Below are 26,132 nucleotides of genomic sequence, written 5' to 3'. Positions count from 1 at the left end.
CTGTTGAGGTTAGACCGCGAAAAGAGGAAAATTTGCCTGAACACTGACAGCAGCTACTCTTCAAAGACCATCTCTCAAACCACACATCAAACAAGTCTGAGATCGAGAGAGAATACAGAAAAAACACAGATAAATAAACCAGAAACCTGTGTCTTTGTGTATAGAGTGAAGAGACTGATAGCTAATATACAGATAACAGTATATCCACAGTTACATTCTAAATCTACTATAGCTACTAACGTCTACTTCAATAGCATTTATCAGTTTCTCTCTCTTTCCAGACCCAAAAGTATTTCTTTTTTATCCTCATAGGATGGACTTCACCGTCTGTTCCCCACCGATGTGAATCTGCTATTTTAGCTGCACTTTAAGTCTGGGTCGATTTGAGCACTGTCTTTTCCTACACACACCAGTCCTCGCAGGGCAAAAGGAGTAGAATAACTATGGCATTATACACCCCAAGAGATAACAGGACGGCAGTTTGCATATCAGTAGTTCTGAGTGACTACTGTATCTCTATGCAACATAATGACAATGTCCTGTTCATTTCCCGGGGGACGGGTCCTCTCATTATGCATACTGGGCCTGAACAAATTGAGCTTTTGTCTGCATCCCAAATGGCACCCTTTTCCCTTCTGTAGTTCACTTATTTTTTTTACCAGGGCACATAGGGCTTTGGTCAAAAGAAGTGTGCTATATAGGGAATATGGTGCCATTCTGGATGCACCCCAGGTTATTGAATTCCAGCTGCCAAGTCGATCATCCAATAGTTTACACTGTACAACTCAACCCTTGGGACAAGTTTATTGTGTTTTGGGGATGTTACAGTGGTGGCTCATCTTTTGCTGCACTACAAAAAGGTTGAAATGAAATCTTGTTTTCATTACAAATTGACAAAGGTAAAACAGTCACAACAGTATAATGTAACTACGTAAGTGGAAATGGGTGTCTGGCGTTCATATAAATGACATCATCTTCTCTAATAATCTACAACAGCTAGTTGATTTTTCTTCTTTAACTTCATACAGATAATGGAGAAGGCTAAAATGCACCATCATATTTGGTTGAGGAATAGTTTCCTTTATTACATCACAAAATACATGTTATTTTTTAATATCCCAAAGAAGCAAGACTTGCAAGTAGAGGCATTTAAACATAGCTAAAATCTACAGCTACAAAATTCTACTCCAATATACATTTACCTGTTGTTGGGCATTGTCTTCCGACAGATGGCGTCATTCTAACGCCCTGTGTTGCCATGAACTATCAGCAGTGCAGACGGAGACGCAGCTGCGCTATCTGACGTGAGACAATGCCTGTTGGGGTTTGCTTATCTCTCGGTCTCTCTTCAGACCCAGTCCTCATAGCAGGGTAAAATGTGGAGGAGTAGAATCAGTAATCAGACAGATACACAGAAGTCCATATTGTAAAGGCTATAAAGATTTGTTGCACAATGTGACGTCGCCTCCGGGACCTTCACACTGCAGGCAGAGGGGCTGGGGGGACGGGGGGTCAGACAGGACGGGGTCGGGAGTCGTGACCTCTATGTGGCGTATCTCTTGGTCCACTGTCGGGCTATCCTGTCATGCTCGGCTCTGTTGGTCAGGTACTGAGTGGCAATGCTACCAACCAGAGGGTCCGCTGAGGAGAGGAGAAGACAGGAAGAGAGATGAGCAATGCATTAGTAAGAGGGCTGCCTAAGTCTAACATTTTATTTTATTGAACATTTATTTCTACAGGTTTTAAAGGAAAGGCTGCCGCATGCAAGTATAAGCAGTGGCGGTTCTGGCTCGTATGGCTCCCTGGCTCGTATGGCTCCCTGGCTCGTATCGCTCCCTGGCTCGTATGGCTCCCAATATACACTTGGGTGAGGTTTTTTTCTTGCCTGAGTACCCTCGTTTCACTGCCAAAAATAAAAATAAACCATTTAGTGTTCAGCGAAATAACAACACTATGTCAAATACAGGTAGCCTAGTCAAAAAATGAACATCCAATCACATGAACCGTTACTCTCTCGTGGGTATTCCACTTAGCCAAACGTAGCTGCTGCTCATGTTGGTATCTGTACTGATGGCGCAAAAGCCATGACAGGGAGACATAGTGGAGTGGTAACGCACGTGCAAGCAGTTGCTTCCGGCGCCACTTGTTACACTGCAGCATCCACCGAGAGGCTCTTGCTGCCAAGGGAATGTCTGACAGCTTGAAAGATGTTTTGGACACTACAGTGAAAATTGTTAACTTTGTTAAAGCAAGGCCCCTGAACTCCCGTGTATTTTTTGCATTATGCAATGATATGGGAAGTGACCATGTAACACTTTTACAACATACAGAAGTACGCTGGTTAACGAGGGGCAAAGTCTTGACACGCTTTTTTGAATTAAGAGACGAGCTTAAAGTTTTCTTTACTGACCATCATTTTCACTTGTCTGACCGCTTGCATGATGACGAGTTTCCCACACGACTGGCCTATCTAGGTGATGTTTTTATTCGCCTGAATGATCTGAATCTAGGATTACAGGGACTCTCGGCAACTATATTCAATGTGGGGGACAAAATTGAGGCTATGATTGAGAAGTTGGAGCTCTTGTACGTCTGCATTAACAAGGGCAACACACAGGTCTTTCCATCAATGTATGATTTTTTGTGTGCAAATGAACTCAAGCTTACAGACAATGTCAAATGTGATATAGCGAAGCACCTGAGTGAGTTGGGTGCGCAATTACGCAGGTACTTTCCCGAAATGGATGACACAAACAACTGGATTCATTATTCCTTCCATGCCCTGCCTCCAGTCTTACCTTATCTGAACAAGAGAGCCTCATCGAAATTGCAACAAGCGGTTCTGTGAAAATGTTATTTAATCAGAAGCCACTGCCAGATTTCTAGATAGGGCTGCGCTCAGAGTTTCTTGCCTTGGCAAATCGTGCTGTTAAGACACTGATGCCCTTTGCAACCACGTACCTATGTGAGAGTGGATTCTCGGCCCTCACTAGCATGAAAACTAAATACAGGCACAGACTGTGTGTGGAACATGATTTAAAACTGAGACTCTCTCCAATACAACCCAACATTGCAGAGTTATGTGCATCCTTTCAATCATACCCTTCTCATTTTTGATGAACAAATAAGGTTTTATATGCAAGATCGCTAAATAAAGTGCGAAATTATTGATTATTATTATATTACTATTTGCGCCCTGGACCTATAAGAGCTCTTTGTCACTTCCCATGAGCCGAGTTGTGACAAAAACTCACACTCATTATTTTGTTTAATAAATGTATCGTACAGTGTGTGTGGCAGGCTTACAATGATGGCAAAAAACAACATTTGAGAGTGTGCTGACCCTGGTGCTAGACAGAGTACACAGATGTAGGTTGAAGGTTTGAAGGGGTACGGGACTATAAAAAGTTTGGGAACCACTGTTCTAAACAACATAGCACATCATCTTAGACAAGTATAGCCGCTGAAACAATGCTATGTCCAGGTCTTAAACCAGACTGGTGCAGTGCTATGTCCAGGTCTTAAACCAGACTGGTGCAGTGCTATGTCCAGGTCTTAAACCAGACTGGTGCAGTGCTATGTCCTGGTCTTAAACCAGACTGGTGCAGTGCTATGTCCTGGTCTTAAACCAGACTGGTGCAGTGCTATGTCCTGGTATTAAACCATCCTGGTCCAGTGCTATGTCCAGATCTTAAACCAGACTGGTGCAGTGCTATGTCCAGATCTTAAACCAGACTGGTGCAGTGCTATGTCCAGGTCTTAAACCTGATTGGTGCTCATTAAGAATAGAATGAGAAGTTAAAAAAGTTCTAAGCTGAAAATTAGCCAAGGACTCTAAAACTTTGTAACCTGGACTCCCATCACTTCCTTGATTACCTGCCCTATATATGTCATTCCCTTTGGTTCCTTCCCCAGGCATCATTGGTTCTGTTTCTGTTTCTGTGTCATGTCTGTGCTTTGTTCGTGGTTTCTTGTTTTGTATTATGGTACGTTTATTTATTAAAACACTCACTCCCTGAACTTGCTTCCCGACTCTCAGCGCACTCGTTACAGGTAAGAGGGTGACCTTAGATAACCAAGTCTCTCAAGGCAGGCAAACAGGATTACTTAGTTAGAAAATGTTTAGAAACGACTTCATTCAAGTAGAAATTAAAGCATGCATCAAGGTAGAATAACATTTTCTGGCTGTCCACGTCTGACACAGCACAAACATTCTAAAAGTAAATTGCAGTGTAATGTATTTGGTTTGACTCCCTGCCATAGAGAACCCGTGTCACTCACCAGGGTTACAGTCTAACGTGTACAGTATATCTACTGTATGTCTGATTGGTTGACCGTTGCGTCACTCACCAGGGTTGCAGTCTGTGAGCAGGGAGCAGATGGACAGCAGCACCTTGGAGATGGTGAGGGCGGGGCTCCAGTTGTCTTTCAGGATATCCAGGCAGATCACCCCCTGGCTGTTGATGTTACAGTGGTAGATCCTGGTGCGGAACGTCACCTAGGAAAAAGCAAAAAGTAGATCTAACATCACCTAGGAAACAACACAAAGTAGATCAAGATCACAGACAGATCACCCCGACTGTTGATTCTATGGTCGTAGAACCTAGTGTGGGACGTAACCTAAGAGACCACAGGAAGTAGATCCTGGCTAGGAAACAACCCAGACAGACAGCTCAGTACTCCCTGATTGGTGTTTTACTGTTGTAAATCCTTGAATGGAAATTGACCTGTGGAAAAGGAAGAAATCATGAAACACATTCAGGCTTTATCAGCCAGCCAGGCAGATAAAATAAGCTACAGTGTTAACAATGGGGTCAACGATACAGCGTGCAAGGATTACGGTTACTGTAATTCACCAGCAAAACCTTTAACTGTTTCCAGTCGACAAGAAGCATTGTGTCAAATGAGCTAGAACATTGCCAATCCACACCTCCCAGTCTGCAGATTTTTTTATTTAACCTTCATTTAACTAGGCAAGTCAGTTAAGAACAAATTCTTATTTACAATGACGACCTACCCCGGCCAAACCCTACCCGGACGACGCTGGGCCAATTGTGCGCCGCCCTATGGGACTTCCAATCACGGCCGGTTGTGATACAGATACTATACTCACCTAAACCTCACAAAGCTAAACCTCACATCCTTAACCTTTCACCATGTCCCAACATTTGCCCTTATAAACAGAAAAACATCATTAAGACACCATAGATGAGAGACAGGGAGACCACAGGCCAGGAGCAAATGGTGTGTGAACATCTATTAACCTTTCCATACAATCTCAAGTAGGGCCATGGTCGGTGACATATGCTTAAACTTGGACTCTTAACATCCCATTGAAGCCTTCTCCCTCTGAGCAGACCTTCTGCGTCCCAAATAAAATAACACCTTATATAGTGCACTACTTGACAATAGTAGTGCTTTATATAAGGAATAGGGTGCCATTTGGGACAAAGTCCTTAATGCAAGGAAAACCAATTAGACCAGGCACGGAGGATGATCTTAATGATACCACTGGCTGTGGTTATGCCTTTGACATGAGAGAGAGAGAGAGAGAGAGAGAGAGAGAGAGAGAGAGAGAGAGAGAGAGAGAGAGAGAGAGAGAGAGAGAGAGAGAGAGAGAGAGAGAGAGAGAGAGAGAGAGAGAGAGAGAGAGAGAGAGAGAGAGAGAGAGAGAGAGAGAGAGAGAGAGAGAGAGAGAGAGAGAGAGAGAGAGAGAGAGAGAGAGAGAGAGAGAGAGAGAGAGAGAGAGAGAGAGAGAGAGAGAGAGAGAGAGAGAGAGAGAGAGAGAGAGAGAGAGAGAGAGAGAGAGAGAGAAGAGAGAGAGAGAGAGAGAGAGAGAGAGAGAATATACAAGGTCTGAAGTCATCTGCCTTTGGCCTAAAGAGCAGGAACCCAGACTTCATCAAATTGGAAATACAGCCATTGTCATCCTACAAGAAACCTGGTATAAAGGAGACGGGCCCACTGGTTGCCCTCTAGGTTACAGAGAGCTGGTAGTCCCATCCACCAAACTACCAGGTGTGAAACAGGGAAGAGACCTAACCCACTCTGTTAAATTAGTCAAAACAGGAACATTTTACATATGGCTTGAAATTAATATAGAAATGATCTCAACAGAGAAAAATGTCCTCATGTGTGCTACATATATCCCCAAAATAGAATACCCATTCTTTAATAATGACAGCTTCTCCATCCTAGAGGGGGAGATAAACAATTGCCTGGCCCAGGGACATGCACTAGTCTGTGGCAACATAAATGCCAGAACTGGACAAGAACCTGACACCCTCAGCACACAGGGGAACAAACACTTAGTTTGAGGTGACAGCATTCCCTCACCCATATGCCCCCCTAGACACAACTATGACAACATTACCAACAAAAAATGGGTCACAACTCCTGCAGCTCTGTCGGACGCTGGGTATGTACATAGTCAATGATAGGCTTCAAGGGGACTCCTACGGTAGGTACACCTATAACTAATCTCTTGGCAATAGTAATGTAGACTACTTTATCGCTTAGAGCGTTCACAGTCAGTCCATAGATTACAGCAAAATCACACTCTACTTAAACAAAGCTATGCTCAATCATGAGGCTTCAAAGCCAAAGGAACTGAATAATATTAAGAAATGGTATAGATGGAAGGAAAGTAGTGCTGAAATCTACCAAAACACTATTAGGCAACAACAAATTCAATCCCTTCTAGACAATTTCCTAGACAAAATGTTTCACTGTAATAGTGAAGGTGTAAACTTAGCAGTAGAAAACCTAAACAGTATATTTGACCTTTCAGCTTCCTATCAAATCTACAAATGTCAAGCAGACAACCGAAGAAAACGAACAACAATGACAAATGGCTTGATGAAGAATGCAAAAAGCTAAGTCATTTTTTTAGAAACCTATCCAACCAAAAACAGAGACCCGGGAATCCTGAGCCAGAATCACTAAAACAATACAGAAATAAATGGAAAAGAAAGAACAGCAAGTCAGAAATCAGCTCAACGTAATTGAAGAATCCATAGAATCTAACCACCTCTGGGAAATTTGGAAAACTCTAAACAAAGAACAACACGAAGCGTTATCTAACCAAAACAGAGATATATGGATAAACCACTTCTCCAATCTTTGTGGCTCTAAAACAAAGAACAAACAGCAAAAACATAGACATGATCAAATACAAATCTTAGAATCAATTATTAACCTCTTGAAACTCTGGGGGCAGTATTTCATTTTTGGATGAAAAACGTTCCTGTTTTAAACAAGATATTTTGTCACGAAAAGATGCTTGACTATGCATATAATTGACAGTTTGGAAAGAAAACACTCTGACGTTTCCAAAACTGCAAAGATATTGTCTGTGAGTGCCACAGAACTAATGCTACAGGCGAAACCAAGATGAAATTTCAAACAGGAAATGAGCCAGATTTTGAATGCGCTGTGTTCCAATGTCTCCTTACAGTGCCTTGCGAAAGTATTCGGCCCCCTTGAACTTTGCGACCTTTTGCCACATTTCAGGCTTCAAACATAAAGATATAAAACTTTATTTTTTTGTGAAGAATCAACAAGAAGTGGGACACAATCATGAAGTGGAACAACATTTATTGGATATTTCAAACTTTTTTAACAAATCAAAAACTGAAAAACTGGGCGTGCAAAATTATTCAGCCCCCTTAAGTTAATACTTTGTAGCGCCACCTTTTGCTGCGATTACAGCTGTAAGTCGCTTGGGGTATGTCTCTATCAGTTTTGCACATCGAGAGACTGAAATGTTTTCCCATTCCTCCTTGCAAAACAGCTCGAGCTCAGTGAGGTTGGATGGAGAGCATTTGTGAACAGCAGTTTTCAGTTCTTTCCACAGATTCTCGATTGGATTTAGGTCTGGACTTTGACTTGGCCATTCTAACACCTGGATATGTTTATTTTTGAACCATTCCATTGTAGATTTTGCTTTATGTTTTGGATCATTGTCTTGTTGGAAGACAAATCTCCGTCCCAGTCTCAGGTCTTTTGCAGACTCCATCAGGTTTTCTTCCAGAATGGTCCTGTATTTGGCTCCATCCATCTTCCCATCAATTTTAACCATCTTCCCTGTCCCTGCTGAAGAAAAGCAGGCCCAAACCATGATGCTGCCACCACCATGTTTGACAGTGGGGATGGTGTGTTCAGGGTGATGAGCTTTTTGCATTGTTGCCAAAAAGTTCAATTTTGGTTTCATCTGACCAGAGCACCTTCTTCCACATGTTTGGTGTGTCTCCCAGGTGGCTTGTGGCAAACTTTAAACAACACTTTTTATGGATATCTTTAAGAAATGGCTTTCTTCTTGCCACTCTTCCATAAAGGCCAGATTTGTGCAATATACAACTGATTGTTGTCCTATGGACAGAGTCTCCCACCTCAGCTGTAGATCTCTGCAGTTCATCCAGAGTGATCATGGGCCTCTTGGCTGCATCTCTGATCAGTCTTCTCCTTGTATGAGCTGAAAGTTTAGAGGGACGGCCAGGTCTTGGTAGATTTGCAGTGGTCTGATACTCCTTCCATTTCAATATTATCGCTTGCACAGTGCTCCTTGGGATGTTTAAAGCTTGGGAAATCTTTTTGTATCCAAATCCGGCTTTAAACTTCTTCACAACAGTATCTCGGACCTGCCTGGTGTGTTCCTTGTTCTTCATGATGCTCTCTGCGCTATTAACGGACCTCTGAGACTATCACAGTGCAGGTGCATTTATACGGAGACTTGATTACACACAGGTGGATTGTATTTATCATCATTAGTCATTTAGGTCAACATTGGATCATTCAGAGATCCTCACTGAACTTCTGGAGAGAGTTTGCTGCACTGAAAGTAAAGGGGCTGAATAATTTTGCACGCCCAATTTTTCAGTTTTTGATTTGTTAAAAAAGTTTGAAATATCCAATAAATGTCGTTCCACTTCATGAGTGTGTCCCACTTGTTGTTGATTCTTCACAAAAAAATACAGTTTTATATCTTTATGTTTGAAGCCTGAAATGTGGCAAAAGGTCGCAAAGTTCAAGGGGGCCGAATACTTTCGCAAGGCACTGTATATGGCTGTGAATGCGCAAGGAATGAGCCTACACTTTCTGTCGTGGTGTCTGCAGCATTGTGACGTATTTGTAGGCATATCATTGGAAAATTGACCATAAGAGACTACATTTACCACGTGTCCGCTCGGTGTCCTCCGTCGAAACTATTGCGTAATCTCCAGGTGCGTGCATTTTTCAATTTGGTTCAGAGGAGAAACCCAACTGCCTCGAGTGATTTATCATCGAATAGATGAAAACACCTTGAGGATTGATTCTAAACAACGTTTGCCATGTTTCTGTCGATATTATGGAGTTAATTTGGAAAAAAGTTTGCCGTTGTAATGACTGAATTTTCTGTTTTTTTTCTCAGCCAAACGTGATGAACAAAACGGAGCGATTTCTCCTACACAAATAATATTTTTGGAAAAACTGAACATTTGCTATCTAACTGAGTCTCCTCATTGAAAACATCCGAAGTTCTTCAAAGGTAAATGATTTTATTTGAATGCTTTTCTTGTTTTTGTGAAAATGTTGCCTGTTGAATGCTAGGCTTAATGCTATGCTAGCTATCAATACTCTTACACAAATGCTTGTGTAGCTATGGTTGAAAAGCATTTTTAGAAAATCTGAGATGACAGTGTTGTTAACAAAAGGCTAAGCTTGTCAGCTAGTATATTTATTTCATTTCATTTGCGATTTTCATGAATAGTTAACGTTGCGTTATGGTAATGAGCTTGAGGCTATAATTACGCTCCCGGATACGGGTTTGCTCGTCGCAACAGGTTAAAGACTACCAGAACCCACTGGATTCTCCAATTACATTGAATTCAACTACAGGACAAATTACAAACCCTGATTGATGGTATCCTGAATGAAATAATAAAATATACAGACCACAAATTCCTATTGGCCATACTTAAACTCTTTAGCATCATCCTCTGCTCTGGCATATTACGGCAAATTTTGGAACCAAGGATTGATCACATCAATCCACAAAAGTGGAGACAAATTTGACCCCACTACCATGGGATATGCGTCAACAGTAACCTTGGGAAAATCCTCTGCATTATTATTAACAGCAGACTCATACATATCCTCAGCGAAAACAATGTATTGAGCAAATGTCAAATTGGCTTTTTCCCAAATTACTGTGACAGACCACATATTCACCATGCACACCCTAATTGACAAACAAAGAAACAAAACAAAACAAAGTCTTCTCATGCTTTGTTGATTTCAAAAAAGCTTTCGACTCAATTTGGCATGAAGGCCTGCTATACAAATTGCTGGAAATTGGTGTTGGGGGAAAAACATTATAAAATACATGTACACAAACAACAAGTGTGCGGTTCAAATTGGCAAAAACACACACCAATTTCTTTCCACAGGGCCGGGGGGTGAGACTAGGATGCAGCTTAAGCCCCACCCTCTTCAACATAATCCACAAATTGTCGAGGGCTGCAGCACCCGGCCTCACCCTACTAGAATCTGAAGTCAAATGTCTACTGTTTGCTGATGATCTGGTGCGTCTGTCCCCAACAGTAGCACCTAGATATTCTGCACAGATTCTGTCAGACCTGGGCCCTGACAATAAATCTCAGTAAGACAAAAATAACGGTGTTCCAAAAAAGGTCCAGTTGCCAGGACCACAAATACAAATTCCATCTACACTGTTGCCCTAGAGCGCACAAAAAAACAATACATACCTCGGCCTAAACATCAGCGCCACAGGTAAATTCCACAAAGCTATCAACGATCTGAGAGACCAGGCAAGAAGGGCATTCCTTGCCATCAAAAGGGACATAAAATTTGACACTGCAATTAGGATCTGGCTAAAAATACTTGAGTGATAGAACCCATTGCCCTTCACAGTTGCAAGGTCTGGGTTTCGCTCACCAACCAAGAATTCACAAAATGGGACAAACACCAAATTGAGACTCGGCATGCAGAATTCTGCATAAATATCCTCAGTGTATGACGTAAAACACAAAATAATGCATGCAGAGCAGAATAAGGCTGATACCCGCAAATTCTAGAAAAGAGCCGTTAAATTCTACAACCGCCCTAAAAGGAAGCGATTCCCAAACCTACCATAACAAAGCCATCACCTACAGAAACATGTACCTGGAGCTCCTGTGGCTCTGAGACCAAACCAAATCATGAGAAAACAAAAAAAGAATTACTTGACACATTGAAAATGATTGACAAAAAAACTGAGCAAACTAGAATGCTATTTGGCCCTAAACAGAGAGTACACAGTGGCAGAATACCTAACTACTGTGACTGACCAAAAATTAAGGAAATCTTTGACTATGTACAGACTCAGTGAGCATAGCCTTGCTATTGAGAAAGGCCGCTGAAGGCAGACCTGGCTCTCAAGAGAAGACAGGCTATGTATGCACACTGCCCACAGAATGAGGGGGAAACTGAACTGCACTTCCTAACCCCCTGCCAAATGTATGACCATATTAGAGACACATATTTCCCTCAGAATACAGACCCACAAAGAATTTGAAAACAAATCGAATGTCTTCATTCTTTTGGAACTTTTGTGAGTGTAACGTTTACTGTGAATTTTGTATTGTTTATTTCACTTTTATTTATTATCTATTTCACTTGCTTTGGCAAGTAAACATATATTCCCCATGCCAATAAAGACCTTTAAATTGAATTGAAAGACAGAGATAGAGAGGAGGGTAATCAGTAGCTCTCTCTCTCTCTAAACTGTTTGTGCCATCTATATGGCATGTTAATAAAGAATGTATTTTATTCCCATAACCACTGTAAAGGCTAATGTTTAGTACTATAACTGCTGGACAGAGCAAACATATCATGACCAGTAGAGTGGTAAAACATTAAGTTCCGTGGCTAATTTGTTTTTATGTGAAATGGGGTAGAACTAACCATAGTAGCTAGTTCCCCTCCACCCCCAGAAAGCAATTATGATCCAGATTAAATCCAGATTCTGTAAAGTTTTTTCAGAAACATAATAAACAGTAAAGCCTTCTGTTAGAAGTCTGTATTAACCCTTTGACATGTATGTGGTCCCTGCAGCGAACCATATATTTGATTGGAACAGTAGTAACAACTCATTCCATAAACCAGTCTAAAAAACAGGTTGCGCTGACAAAAAACAAAACATAAGTTAGCGACCTAACATCTCCAACTTGCGACTTCAGTGCGTTCAAGATAACTGGGAACTCAGAAAAAACAAGCTTAGACTGTAAAGAAATCCTACAGCTCGGGAACTGGGGCCTCTTTCTAGAGCTCTGACTTTCCGACCTGAAGATCACTGACATCATGATTTGACCTCGTATTTTTCAGAGTTCTCAATTGTCTTGAAAGCGCGCTCGCGTCGTGTGCGCAAGCAATGCAAAATAAATGTGCACATATGTTATTCAATCACTGCACCCACACTGCTCGCAAGCGTCTGCGTAGCCAGGCGCTAAAATAGAACTCGATTCTATTTGTGACGCTTGACGCGCTGCAAGTCCTGCCTCTTCCATCTCCTCATTGGTTTTTAGGAGCATATACCCACGTGCCATCTCTTCATTGGTTTTTAGGAGCATATACCCACGTGCCATCTCTTCATTGGTTTTTGGAGCATATACCCACGTGGGTGATTGAAAGATGAACTGAGGTCCACACTCCAGTCCAATTGGAAGTGGTAATGCAGCTTAAAGTTTGTTGCCTACCGCTATAGAAAGTCCAAAGAAGAAGCCTGAAGGAGGAGCGATTACTAGGATCTAACTGGGTTTACCGTTTTATCTGTGGATTAATTGTCGGAGTAGAGGACCTTGTGCATTTCAGGTAAAATAGCATCCCAATGTTTATATACCAGGACAAATTAGCTAGCAACAGCAAGCTAGCTAAATTTCCACGAATGTTTAATGCTTTTCAAGCTGTCCCCAAGTTAATACAGTTGGTTCAGAGTTTATTTTGATGGGTGGACAAAATCAACATGCGCGCAATGGCGGGCGCGTGTGCGGTCTGGTCAGCGTGTGAGTCAGTCGGGTATCCCTTCACCTCCCTTTGTTATAACATCTTAGGTCTGACAGATGCTTACTAGACAACCAGAATGCATTGTATGATGTCAACAAACATGGCGCCACACATAGCTGGCAAATAGCTTAGCATTATCTCATCATAATCAGTACAACCTTCAAAAAAGTATTTTACACACATCATATGTGTCCATTACAATATATGCAAGAATAGGAATACATGGTTTGTCAACAGTACTTGAAAACATGTGAATAAAACAGTAAATACATTATGCTCCATATATACATACGGTATGCTACAGTAGAAACAACAACAAGATATACAGAAAATAAGGGTCTTACTTTGATAGGAAAGCGCACATGTCCAAAGTTATTATTTGTAAGAAAAACATCAATGAAGGCCAGGGGGAAAGGGTTTGCCAAGGCCTGTTCTGACTAGAGATGCACAATGTCTTCCGGCGCCGACAGAGAACGGTTCGCGTTCCTAGGAAACTATGCAGTATTTTGTTTTTTTTAACGTGTTATTTCTTACATTGGTACCCAAGGTAATCTTAGGTTTCATTACATAGTCGGGAGGAACTACTGAATATAAGAGCAACGTCAACTCACCATCATTACGACCAGGAATATGACTTTCCCGAAGCGGATCCTGTGTTTTGCCTTACACCCAGGACAATGGATCGGATCCCAGCCGGCAAGCCTAAACAACGTCGCCGTAAAAGGGGTAAACGAAGCGGTCTTCTGGTCAGGCTCCGGAGACGGGCACATCGCGCACCACTCCCTAGCATACCACTCGCCAATGTCCAGTCTCTTGACAACAAGGTTGATGAAATCCGAGCAAGGGTAGCATTCTAGAGAGACATCAGAGACTGTAACGTTCTTTGCTTCACGGAAACATGGCTCACTCGAGAGACGCTATCGGAGTCGGTGCAGCCAGCTGGTTTCTTCACGCATCGTGCCGACAGAAACAAGCATCTTTCTGGTAAGAAGAGGGGCGGGGGGGTATGCCTTATGATTAACGAGACGTGGTGTGATCATAACAACATACAGGAACTCAAGTCCTTCTGTTTACATGACTTAGAATTCCGCACAATCAAATGTCGACCGCATTATCTACCAAGGGAATTCTCTTCGATGACAGTCATAGCCGTATATATTCCCCCCCAAGTAGACACATCGATTGCCCTGAACAAACTTTATTTGACTCTATGTAAACTGGAAACCACATATCCTGAGGCTGCATTCATTGTAGCTGGGAATTTTAACAAGGCTAATCTGAAAACAAGACTCCCTAAATTCTATCAGCATATTGATTGTGCAACCAGAGCTGGTAAAATCCTGGATCATTGTTATTCTAACTTCCGCGACGCTTATAAGGTCCACCCCCGCCCTCCTTTCGGAAAAGCTGACCACGACTCCATTTTGTTGCATCTAGCCTACAGACAGTAACTAAAACAAGAAGCTCCTGCGCTCAGGTCTGTTCAACGCTGGTCCGACCAATCTGATTCCATGCTTCAAGACTGCTTCGATCATATGGATTAAGATATGTTCCACATTGCATCCAACAACAACATTGACGAATATGCTGATTCGGTGAGCGAGTTCATTAGAAAGTGTATCGGCGATGTCCTACCCACAGCAACTATTAAAACAGTCCCAAACCAGAAACTGTGGATTGATGGCAGCATTCGCGCGAAACTGAAAGTGTGAACCACTGCTTTTAACCTGGGCAAGGTGACTGGAAACATGACCTAATATAAACAGTGTAGCTATTCCCTCCGCAAGGCAATCAAACAAGCTAAGCGTCAGTATAGAGACAATGTAGAATCGCAATTCAACGGCTCAGACACAAGAGGTATATGGCAGGGTCTACAGTCAATCACGGACTACAAAAAGAAAACCAGTCCCATCGCGGACCAGGATGTCTTGCTCCTAGACAGACTAAGTAACTTCTTTGCTCGCTTTGAGGACAATACAGTGCCACTGACATGGCCCGCTACCAAAACCTGCGGACTCTCCTTCACTGCAGCCGAAGTGAATGAAACATTTAAACGTGTTTACCCTCGCAAGGCTGCAGGCCCAGACGGCATCCACAGCCGCGTCCTCAGAGCATGCGCAGACCAGCTGGCTGGGGTGTTTACGGACATATTCAATCAATCCTTATCCCAGTCTGCTGTTCCCACATGCTTCAAGAGGGCCACCATTGTTCCTGTTCCCAAGAAAGCTAAGGTAACTGAGCAAAACGACTACCGCCCCGTAGCACTCACTTCCGTCATCATGAAGTGCTTTGCGAGACTAGTCAAGGACCATATCACCTCCACCCTACCTGACACCCTAGACCCACTCCAATTTGCTTACCACCCCAATCTCGACCCCGCCCTATGCAACTGGGTACTGGACTTCCTGGCGGGCCGCCCTCAGGTGGTGAGTGTAGGTAACAACATCTCCAACCAGCTGATCCTCAACACTGGGGCCCCACAAGGGTGCGTTCTGAGCCCTCTCCTGTACTCCTTGTTCACCCACGACTGCGTGGCCATGCACACCACCAACTCAATAATCAAGTTTGCAGACGACACTACAGTGGTAGGCTTGATTACCAACAACGACGAGACGGCCTACAGGGAGGAGGTGAGGGCCCTCGGAGTGTGGTGTCAGGAAAATAACCTCACACTCAACGTCAACAAAACAAAGGAGATGATCGTGGACTTCAGGAAACAGCAGAGGGAGCCCCCCTATCCACATCGACGGGACAGTAGTGGAGAGGGTAGTAAGTTTAAAGTTCCTCGCCGTACACATCACGGACAAACTGAATTGGTCCACCCCCACAGACAGCGTTGTGAAGAAGGCACAGCAGCGCCTTTTCAACCTCAAGAGGCTGAAGAAATTCGGCTTGTCACCAAAAGCACCCACAAACATCTACAAATGCACAATCGAGAGCATCCTGTCGGGCTGTATCACCGCCTGGTACGGCAACTGCTCCGCCCACAAACGTAAGGCTCTCCAGAGGGTAGTGAGGTCTGCACAACGCATCACCATGGGGGAACACTACCTGCCCTCCAGGACACCTACACCACCCGATGTCACAGGAAGGCCATAAAGATCATCAAGGACAACAACCACCCGAGCCACTGCCTGTTCACCCCGCTATCATCCAGAAGGCAAGGTCAGTACAGGTGCATCAAAGTAGGGACCGCAAAACTGAAAAACAGCTTCCATCTCAAGGACATCAGACTGTTAAACAGCCACCACTAACATTGAGTGGCTGCTGCCAACATACTAACTCAACTCTAGCTCACTTTAATAATGTATCACTAGCCACTTTAAACAATGCCACTTAATATAATGTTTACATACCCTACATTACTCATCTCATATGTATATGTATATACTGTACTCTATATCTACTGCATCTTGCCATCTTTATGTAATACATGTATCACTAGCCACTTTAAACAATGCCACTTAATATAATGTTTACATACCCTACACTACTCATGTCATATGTATTTACTGTACTCGATACCATCTACTGCATCTTGCCTATGCCGTTCTGTACCATCACTCATTCATATATCTTTATGTACATGTTCTTTATCCCTTTACACTTGTGTGTATAAGGTAGTAGTTGTGGAATTGTTAGGTTAGATTACTCGTTGGTTATTTCTGCATTGTCGGAACTAGAAGCACAAGCATTTCGCTACACTAGCATTAACATCTGCTAACCATGTGTATGTGACAAATAGAGAAGTTTGTCTGACTCAGTAGAGCCTCAAACATAAATTGTCCACAACAGTGAAATGGGCTACATTTTATGTGAATTAATGAGGAGGCAGAACACATCTTAATTCAAATTGTTAGAAAATAATTTAAAATTGACAAATTGAAACATAATTAGCAGGCAGCATGCCTTGGTTTGAGGACAGCGCGGGTTAACTGTCCTGTTGTGTAACAATCACATTTTGGAACATTGAGTGCATTCTGACATTACGCGCATAAAATAACTCACGCTGGGGCGACGGTTAGAGATATTTGGAACTCAAGTGTGAAAAGGTTAATGAGAATATATGCTGTAAACTCAGTAAATGGCTCTAAAAAAGAGGAGTCCCTGCAGTGCCTATAACACACAGAGTCTACATCCCAAACGGCACCCTATTCCCTAAATAGTACACTACGTTTGACCTGAGCCCTATGGGCTCTGGTCAAAAGTAGTGAACTATGTAGGAAATAGGGTGCCATTTGGGGGACCCATTCAAGCTTTGCTGTCCTTCTCCCTTAGTGCCCAGTATCACACAGCCACAAAGCCACGTCTGACCGAGACTGAAACCACCACTGCTGCCTGTCTCTCTCTCAATAACAGCATTGTGTTAAATGGTTCAGGGTTATTCTGGTCCCCTGGTCTCCACAGTCATATGACAGTAGCGCAGAGTGCTGTAGTGTTATTGCTACTGTGTCGTGCATAATAGCCTCAAGGAGATGATGGCCGGGCGCCGCCACAGTTAGTCAACAAACACAAGACAAGACATCATGTTTATCAGCTTCAATGTTTCAACTGATGACCTCAGCAAACTGCTCTACCTCCATGAATAACGATAGAGGACTAGCTGCGGACTAGCTGCAGACAAAGGCTGCATACCAAATTACACCCTATTCCCTACTTAGTGCACTACTTTTGAAAAGAGCCATGTGGGCCATGTTACTGAGCTGTTAACAGTTAATACTCCGACCTCTAAACCTACAAAGCAAGTGATTAAACATTCAGTACCTTTGGTGGCTTGAAGGGGTAGTCGGATGAGAAGGTGATATCTAAGAAGAAGACCCCTCCCTCGTACACCGAGCCTGGTGGTCCCAGGATGGTGGATCTCCATTCATAGATGTTGTCTCCCTTGGGTCCCGCACTGCAAACAAACAAAGACAACAGAACAGAGGGAGTGAAACACCGCTCAACACAGAATAACAGCATGTGTGCACTCCCTCAAATCACTTGGAGAAAATTTCCTTTCTATTTTATTCAGCTTTGTTCAATTGTATTCTTCATACTATAAAATAATGCCACAGAATTCTCAAAAAATCTTGTCTGCTAAATTAACTAGTGCAGCCCACAACCATACGGCATTGCCAGAACAGGGCTTAACATAAGGATAACTTAGAGTATACTATTCTGTCCTTCTGAAATAGACAACATTTTCTTCATATGTTTCTTCAGAACTGTCTAAAATAAATAATGGATTTTTTTGTGAAGGTGTAGGCTATATTACATGGATTTATTAGACTTAAAATGTTGATGTTCCAAAGGTCAGCATCATCGGCTTGTAGGCTATGCATGGAAGCCAGGAGATGCTAAATGTGTTTATGTTAATTAACAGGCAAGTACCGTGAGACTGTGAGTTATTTGCTTGACAATCACCGGCTTACAAAATTTCATGACCACCACAGCCCTAGATGATGCTGCCTTGAGCTGGCAGACACTTATCTACACTGTCCTCACTCCTCACCCTCAGCTCCATTACCAGGTGATAAAAAGACCACACACAAGCACGCTCTCACGTACACATGCACACACACACTCAACCAACATGTCTGTCAGTAGCCTTGAGATATATAGATATACAATTGAAGTCGGAAGTTTAAAAACGCTTAGGTTGGAGTCATTAAAACTCGTTTTTCAACCACTGCACAAATTTCATGTTAACAAACTATAGTTTTGGCAAGTTGGTTCGGACATCTACTTTGTGCATGACACAAGTCATTTTTCCAACAATTGTTTACAGACAGATTATTTCACTTATAATTCACTGTATCACATTTCCAGTGTGTCAGAAGATTACATACACTAAGTTGACTGTGCCTTTAAAAAGATTAGACAATTACAGATAACGGTGTCATGGCTTTAGAAGCTTCTGATAGGCTAAGAAAAAAAAGTTGAAATAAATCATTCTTTCTACTATTATTCTGACATTTCACAATCTTAAAATGAAGTGGTGATCCTAACTGACCTAAAACAGGGATTATTATTTTTTATATACAGCTGAAGTCGGAAGTTTACATACACCTTAGCCAAGTACATTTAAACTCAGTTTTCCACAATTTCTGACAGAGTAAAAATTCCCTGTCTTAGGTCAGTTAGGATCACCACTTTATTTTAATAATGTGAAATGTCAGAATAATAGTAGAGAAAATGATTTATTTCAGCTTTTATTTCTTTCATCAGCGGGTCAGAAGTTTACATACACTCAATTTGTACTTGGTAGCATTGTCTTCAAATTGTTTAACTTGGGTCAAACATTTTGGGTAGCCTTCCACAAGCTTCCCACAATAAATTGGGTGAATTTTGTCCTCCTGACAAAGCTGGTGTAACTGAGTCAGGTTTGTAGGCCTCCTTGCTCGCGCACACATTTTCAGTTCTGCCAACAAATGTTCTATAGGATTGAGGTCAGGGCTTTGTGATGGCCACTCCAATACCTTGACTCTGTTGTCCCTAAGCCATTTTGCCACAACTTTGGAAGTATGCTTGGGGTCATTGTCCATTTGGAAGACCCACTTGCGACCAAGGATTTATCTTCCTGCATGATGTCTTGAGATGTTGCGTCAATATATCCACAATTTTCCTACCTCATGATGCCATCTATTTTGTGAAGTGCACCAATCCCTCCTGCAGCAAAGCACCCCCACAACATGATGCTGCCACCCCTGTGCTTCACGGCTGGGATGGTGTTCTTCGGCTTACAAGCCTCTCCTCTCCTTGCTGAGCGGCCTTTCAGGTTATGTCGATATAGGACTCGTTTTACTATTGGATATTGATACTTTCGTATCTGTTTCCTCCAGCATCTTCACAAGGTCCTTTGCTGTTGTCCTGGGATTGATTTGCACTTTTCGCAGCAAAGTACATTCATTTCTAGGAGACAGAACGCCTCCCTGAGTGGTATGACAGCTGCGTGGTCCCATGGTGTTTATACTTACGTACTATTGTTTGTACAGATAAATGTGGTACCTTCAGGCGTTTGGAAATTGCTCCCAAGGATGAACCAGACGAGGAGGTCTACAATTTTCTGAGGTCTTGGCTGATTTCTTTTGATTTTCCCATGATGTCAAGCAAAGAGGCATTAAGTTTGAAGGTAGGCCTTGAAATACATCCACAGGTACGCCTCCAATTGACTCAAATTATGTCAATTAGCCTATCAGAAGCTTCTAAAGCCATGACATCATTTTCTGGAATTTTCCAAACCTTTTAAAGGCACAGTCAACTTAGTGTATGTAATCTTCTGACACACTGGAAATGTGATACAGTGAATTATAAGTGAAATAATCTGTCTGTAAACAATTGTTGGAAAAATGTCTTGTGTCATGCACAAAGTAGATGTCCTAACCGACTTGCCAAAACTATAGTTTTTTATTATTATAATTTTTTTTTAACAGGGTGGATCACTTTAATATTGAGGAAAGATTGTTACTTCCATCAATGTAATTGTCTGCATCATTTCCAATCCCCCATATATTTTTGGGGTAAATATATGAATACATATACATACACGTATGCATACACATACAGTGCCTTGCGAAAGTATTCGGCCCCCTTGAACTTTGCGACCTTTTGCCACATTTCAGGCTTCAAACATAAAGATATAAAACTGTATTTTTTGTGAAGAATCAACAACAAGTGGGACACAATCATGAAGTGGAACGACATTTATTGGATATTTCAAAAATTGGGCGTGCAAAATTATTCAGCCCCCTTAAGTTAATACTTAGTAGCGCCACATTTTGCTGCGATTACAGCTGTAAGTCGCTTGGGGCATGTCTCTATCAGTTTTGCACATCAAGAGACTGAAATGTTTTCCCATTCCTCCTTGCAAAACAGCTCGAGCTCAGTGAGGTTGGATGGAGAGCATTTGTGAACAGCAGTTTTCAGTTCTTTCCACAGATTCTCGATTGGATTCAGGTCTTGACTTTGACTTGACCATTCTAACACCTGGATATGTTTATTTTTGAACCATTCCATTGTAGATTTTGCTTTATGTTTTGGATCATTGTCTTGTTGGAAGACAAATCTCCGTCCCAGTCTCAGGTTTTTTGCAGACTCCATCAGGTTTTCTTCCAGAATGGTCCTGTATTTGGCTCCATCCATCTTCCCATCAATTTTAACCATCTTCCCTGTCCCTGCTGAAGAAAAGCAGGCCCAAACCATGATGCTGCCAACACCATGTTTGACAGTGGGGATGGTGTGTTCAGCTGTGTTGCTTTTACGCCAAACATAACGTTTTGCATTGTTGCCAAAAAGTTCAATTTTGGTTTCATCTGACCAGAGCACCTTCTTCCACGTTTGGTGTGTCTCCCAGGTGGCTTGTGGCAAACTTTAAACAACACTTTTTATGGATATCTTTAAGAAATGGCTTTCTTCTTGCCACTCTTCCATAAAGGCCAGATTGGTGCAATATACGACTGATTGTTGTCCTATGGACAGAGTCTCCCACCTCAGCTGTAGATCTCTGCAGTTCATCCAGAGTGATCATGGGCCTCTTGGCTGCATCTCTGATCAGTCTTCTCCTTGTATGAGCTGAAAGTTTAGAGGGACGGCCAGGTCTTAGTAGATTTGCAGTGGTCTGATACTCCTTCCATTTCAAAATTATCGCTTGCACAGTGCTCCTTGGGATGTTTAAAGCTTGGGAAATCTTTTTGTATCCAAATCCGGCTTTAAACTTCTTCACAACAGTATCTCGGACCTGCCTGGTGTGTTCCTTGTTCTTCATGATGCTCTCTGCGCTTTTAACGGACCTCTGAGACTATCACAGTGCAGGTGCATTTATACAGAGACTTGATTACACACAGGTGGATTGTATTTATCATCATTAGTCATTTAGGTCAACATTGGATCATTCAGAGATCCTCACTGAACTTCTGGAGAGAGTTTGCTGCACTGAAAGTAAAGGGGCTGAATAATTTTGCACGCCCAATTTTTCAGTTTTTGATTTGTTAAAAAAGTTTGAAATATCCAATAAATGTCGTTCCACTTCATGATTGTGTCACACTTGTTGTTGATTCTTCACAAAAAATACAGTTTTATAACTTTATGTTTGAAGCCTGAAATGTGGCAAAAGGTCGCAAAGTTCAAGGGGGCCGAATATTTTCGCAAGGCACTGTACACACATATATGCATACACACACCTATATAGATATACATACTTTTTAAAGAATATACCTTTATTATTCCCCACAAACCCTACCACCCTTCCTCCAATTGGAGTAAACTAATAAACACTTAGGCTTCTACCTTCAGTTTAAACATCTTATACACATTTTACAGACACAATCTATTTTACAATAGTTATATTTTGTTTGTTTTTAGTCCTTCCTCTATTTCTGATGTCCATTCAGTTTGATTTGTATTTGTAACTGTGCTATTTCACAGAATTTCTGAACCTATATACATTTTACAGAGCCCGTATGTTTTACATTGGTTGTCTTGTTATTAGTCCCACCCTTCAGCTCCATTCAACCTCTCCCATCTATCTCTCAACATCATCCATTTTGAATCTCTATTTGCCATTTATTTTTCAACTGTGCTGCTTCACAAAAGTACTGAACCTTTCTACTCTCATAGCTTCTACAGATTGTAAATTAAAAATAAAATGTTTTGCTAAAATAATTATTATATTATTGATTGACTATGGCTTTTCAAATCACCCAGTATTGCTATCTGCAGCGTTAGTTCTAGGCTAATGTTGCAATTCTTCAGACATTCCTGGACCTGTGACCAAAAACAAGCTACAAATGGGCAATACCAAAATAAATGATCTAATGACTCTGCCTCCTCACAGCAAAATCTGCAGAGCTGGGAAGATTGTATCCCCCATATATATAACATTCTATTGGTTGCAAGAATTCTGTATAGTAATTTAAATTGAAGAATTAGAAGTTTTGAATCCGGCATCGTTTTGCGTATCAATTCATAAACCATGTGCCATGGAATGGGTACAGCGAAAATCTCTTCCCAACTATTTTGCAATTTATATGGCACAGCTGTCAAGTTTTTTGGTTCTTAAATTAAATTGGTATATGTTTTTATTTATCACACTTTTCTTTAACCAGTTATCTTCTTTAATACAGGGCAGACATACAAGTTCCTTACTTTTTCCCCTTCTACTTGCCTCTTCCATTTTGGTGGTAATGCTGCAATGAATTGGTTGTAATTTTGGGTAGAGCAGACATTTCCATATGTCTGTGTTAGCTGCATGTGTGACATAACTCCACCTGTCCTATTTATGATATCATTCACTCAAATTATACCTTTTTTATGAAGAATGTCTTCTTTCTTTTGGAATTTTGTATTGTTTATTTCAATTGTATTTATTATCTATTTCACTTGCTTTGGCAAGGTAAACATATGCCAATAAAGCCCCTTGAATTGAATTGAAAGAGAGATATAGAGAGGAGGGAGTCAGACACACCACCCTGGGTAATCATCAATATATTTCATACATAAAGCCTCTCCAACCCTGTTTTCATACATACTTTCCTAACCCTAAAATGTGCCTAAATAATCTACAAAATCAGATAATTATTTTAATCTACCAGTTGGTACTGAAACAGAGACGAGTATCCATGTATTTAGATGGCTTTCTTTCAGTGAAACTTTCAGTATTCTGAACCCGCAGGGATCTAATTAAAGGTACATGTACTGAAAACCTTATTGAAAAAAAAAGTTGGAGGGTTTTCAGCGGTTGAAATAAATGTATTCAGCCTGCAAAGTCCGTTATGCACCATCATAAGGTACGTCTGAGTACTAACTGCTGAGAAGTGCGTAGGAAAGGTGTCAATTCTGAATTGGGTCTTAGGGGAATTCTTCAGGCATAGTCATTCTTATAAAACATGGTGCAAAATCTCTGTTATTACCTCTAACACTTTGCTCTACAACCCAGATCCTTCCAGTTACAAACATGGTGAATGAGCAACACTGTCTGGTGCTATTCTGAAACACAATGCAGGAAGTGGTTTCTGAGGTGGCTGTCTCTCTGCAGTGACAGAGTATTTAGTGCAGAGAGAGAAAAATAAGCATTGTATGTGGTGTATTATAGTAGAGCTTTAAGTTATGCTGAGAGCATCATGCCAGCCCAGATCAACACGATACAGGACAATCACACACTAGTCAACAAACACAACACAGTTTCATGCTTTTAAGCAAACATTAACCCGTTTTAAAAAGCCCTGGGAGAGTAATACATTCATGATTATGTTTACTACAAGGTAAACCAACACACAATCAAATCACACCATTACATTTACATTTTAGCTAACGCTCTTATCCAGAGCGACTTACAGGAGCAATTAAGACGAAGTGCCTTGCTCAAGGGCACACCGGCAGATTTCCGCCTAGCCGGCTCCAGGATTCAAATCAGCAACCTTTTGGTAACTGGCCCAACGCTTTTCACCACTAGGCAACCAGGACATTGAAGACGAGGATAGCAGTGCTTCTATAATATATGTCCCAGGGGAGGACTGAGGAGGTGGGATCTGCGGAGGAGCGGAGGAGACCAACTGAGAGATGAATCATCCCTGACGAGGTATCGCCTTTGTGTGTGTGTGTGTGTTTGTGTGTGTGTGTGTGTGTGTGCATGCATGTGTAGCTGGGCTACAAAGCTGCTCTTTCTCTCTCTCTCTGGCAAGACCTGTTGCTAAGGGATATGCCAAGACATTTAATTGTGGATTATGACAAGGCAGACAGTCATGAAAGAGAGCAGCCCTATTCATCTCCTCTGACTATGATACAACGGGAGAGAGAGAGAGACAGTGATACTACAAAGTGGAGAGACGCAGCACTTCAAAACACTGTTCTGTTTGAGGCTTGACATGGATGTTTACACAAATGAAACGCTTCCTGTGGTGTTGTGTTTATAAAGTCCTAATTAAACTCTGATTTCAACAAAGAAGGTGGAGGACAACCCACAATGTATCCTGTAACAGCTCTTCTCTCCTCTCCACCATCTATGAAGATGTACATTTATGTTAGGAGGAACATTTCTACTTGTTACAACTCGCATGAAAACATTTTAAAATCAGTAGGCAGGCTGTGACATTTCTGTTTCTGACAGATGCCAAGTCCATTTTCAAACCTGGCCCTGCTCTTCATCCAACATAGACACAATAACATGAACAGAAAAGTTTACACAGAGTACTGTATCTGTTGTGAATGAGATGCTTTTCTGTAAGACAAGGTCATTTCTGACTCATGAGATATTGCTAGAATAACATGTCTCATGCACTCTTAACAGGAAAACAGCACAGAGAAGATACAGCTCATGAACACAGGGCGAGGGGGTGAGTTTCCAAACCAGTGTTTGCAAACATCAGGAATGACAGATAAACAGAAGCTCTGTTTGTTGGGCACAGCACAGAGCGCATGTCATACAAGACAAACCACTGCTGATTAAAATACAAACAACCCCACCACCACATCCCAGGTCTATTGACGGGTACACTGTGATGAGACAGACGTGGCCCACAGGCCTGCATCCCTACTGGGGGTCTGTGATTAGAGTCAGCTAGCTCAGCATCTCCTGGGCCAGGGGCAGAGATGGAGGAGGCTGTGTCCCAAATGGGCCCAGGTCAAAAGTAGTGCACTCCATAGGGAATAGGGTGATATTTGGGACGCATAAGAAGAGAAATGCTAATCTAGGAAACGGGCAGGCTTTGCTGACAAAAACAAGTGCCTGATGTGGAGAGCAGCTTGTTGACAGGCCACTTTGATGACAGGATGAGGACTATTTTGTCTGGTTCAAAGGGACCGAGGCAGTAAAAAAACGGTTAACCAAATTGGACTGGCGCGTTGTGTTGCTGGTCTTCCCTTTGTGTAGCTGGTCTTCCCTTTGTGTGTGTGTGTGTGTGTGTGTGTGTGTGTGTGTGTGTCTAGTAGAAGGGCAGTTGGCTTAAGGGTCTGTAGGGTCTGGTGTCTTATGTTCTGGAGATGTAGTGAGACAAGACTCCCTCCAGAACCCTTGGCTTCCTATTCTCTCCACTACCCGGGCTGCGGCTAGCGTGAAAGTAAGTGGTGTGGCTTTGTGCTCCGTGTTACAGTGATGAGCTAGTGACCGGAGACTA

General features: G+C 42.0%; 1 protein-coding gene across 2 annotated transcripts in view; it reads right to left on the bottom strand.

The window, feature by feature from the left end:
* Positions 1-787: 787 nt before the first annotated feature.
* Positions 788-26,132, bottom strand: part of LOC110520315 (ubiquitin-conjugating enzyme E2 E3) — a 39,517-nt gene continuing 14,172 nt past the window's right edge. For both annotated transcript variants that reach the window (XM_036974822.1, XM_036974823.1), the window contains exons 4-6: positions 17,806-17,938; positions 4,351-4,498; positions 788-1,641 (exon numbers count right to left, since the gene is read on the bottom strand). In XM_036974822.1, coding sequence (XP_036830717.1) covers positions 1,544-1,641; positions 4,351-4,498; positions 17,806-17,938 — 379 coding nt within the window. In that variant the 3' untranslated portion in view covers positions 788-1,543. The remainder of the gene's footprint in view (positions 1,642-4,350; positions 4,499-17,805; positions 17,939-26,132) is intronic.

The sequence above is a fragment of the Oncorhynchus mykiss genome, chromosome 3, assembly GCF_013265735.2.
Source record: "Oncorhynchus mykiss isolate Arlee chromosome 3, USDA_OmykA_1.1, whole genome shotgun sequence".
Classification (NCBI taxonomy): Eukaryota; Metazoa; Chordata; class Actinopteri; order Salmoniformes; family Salmonidae; genus Oncorhynchus; species Oncorhynchus mykiss.
This window is presented reverse-complemented; position numbering and strand designations above follow the sequence as displayed.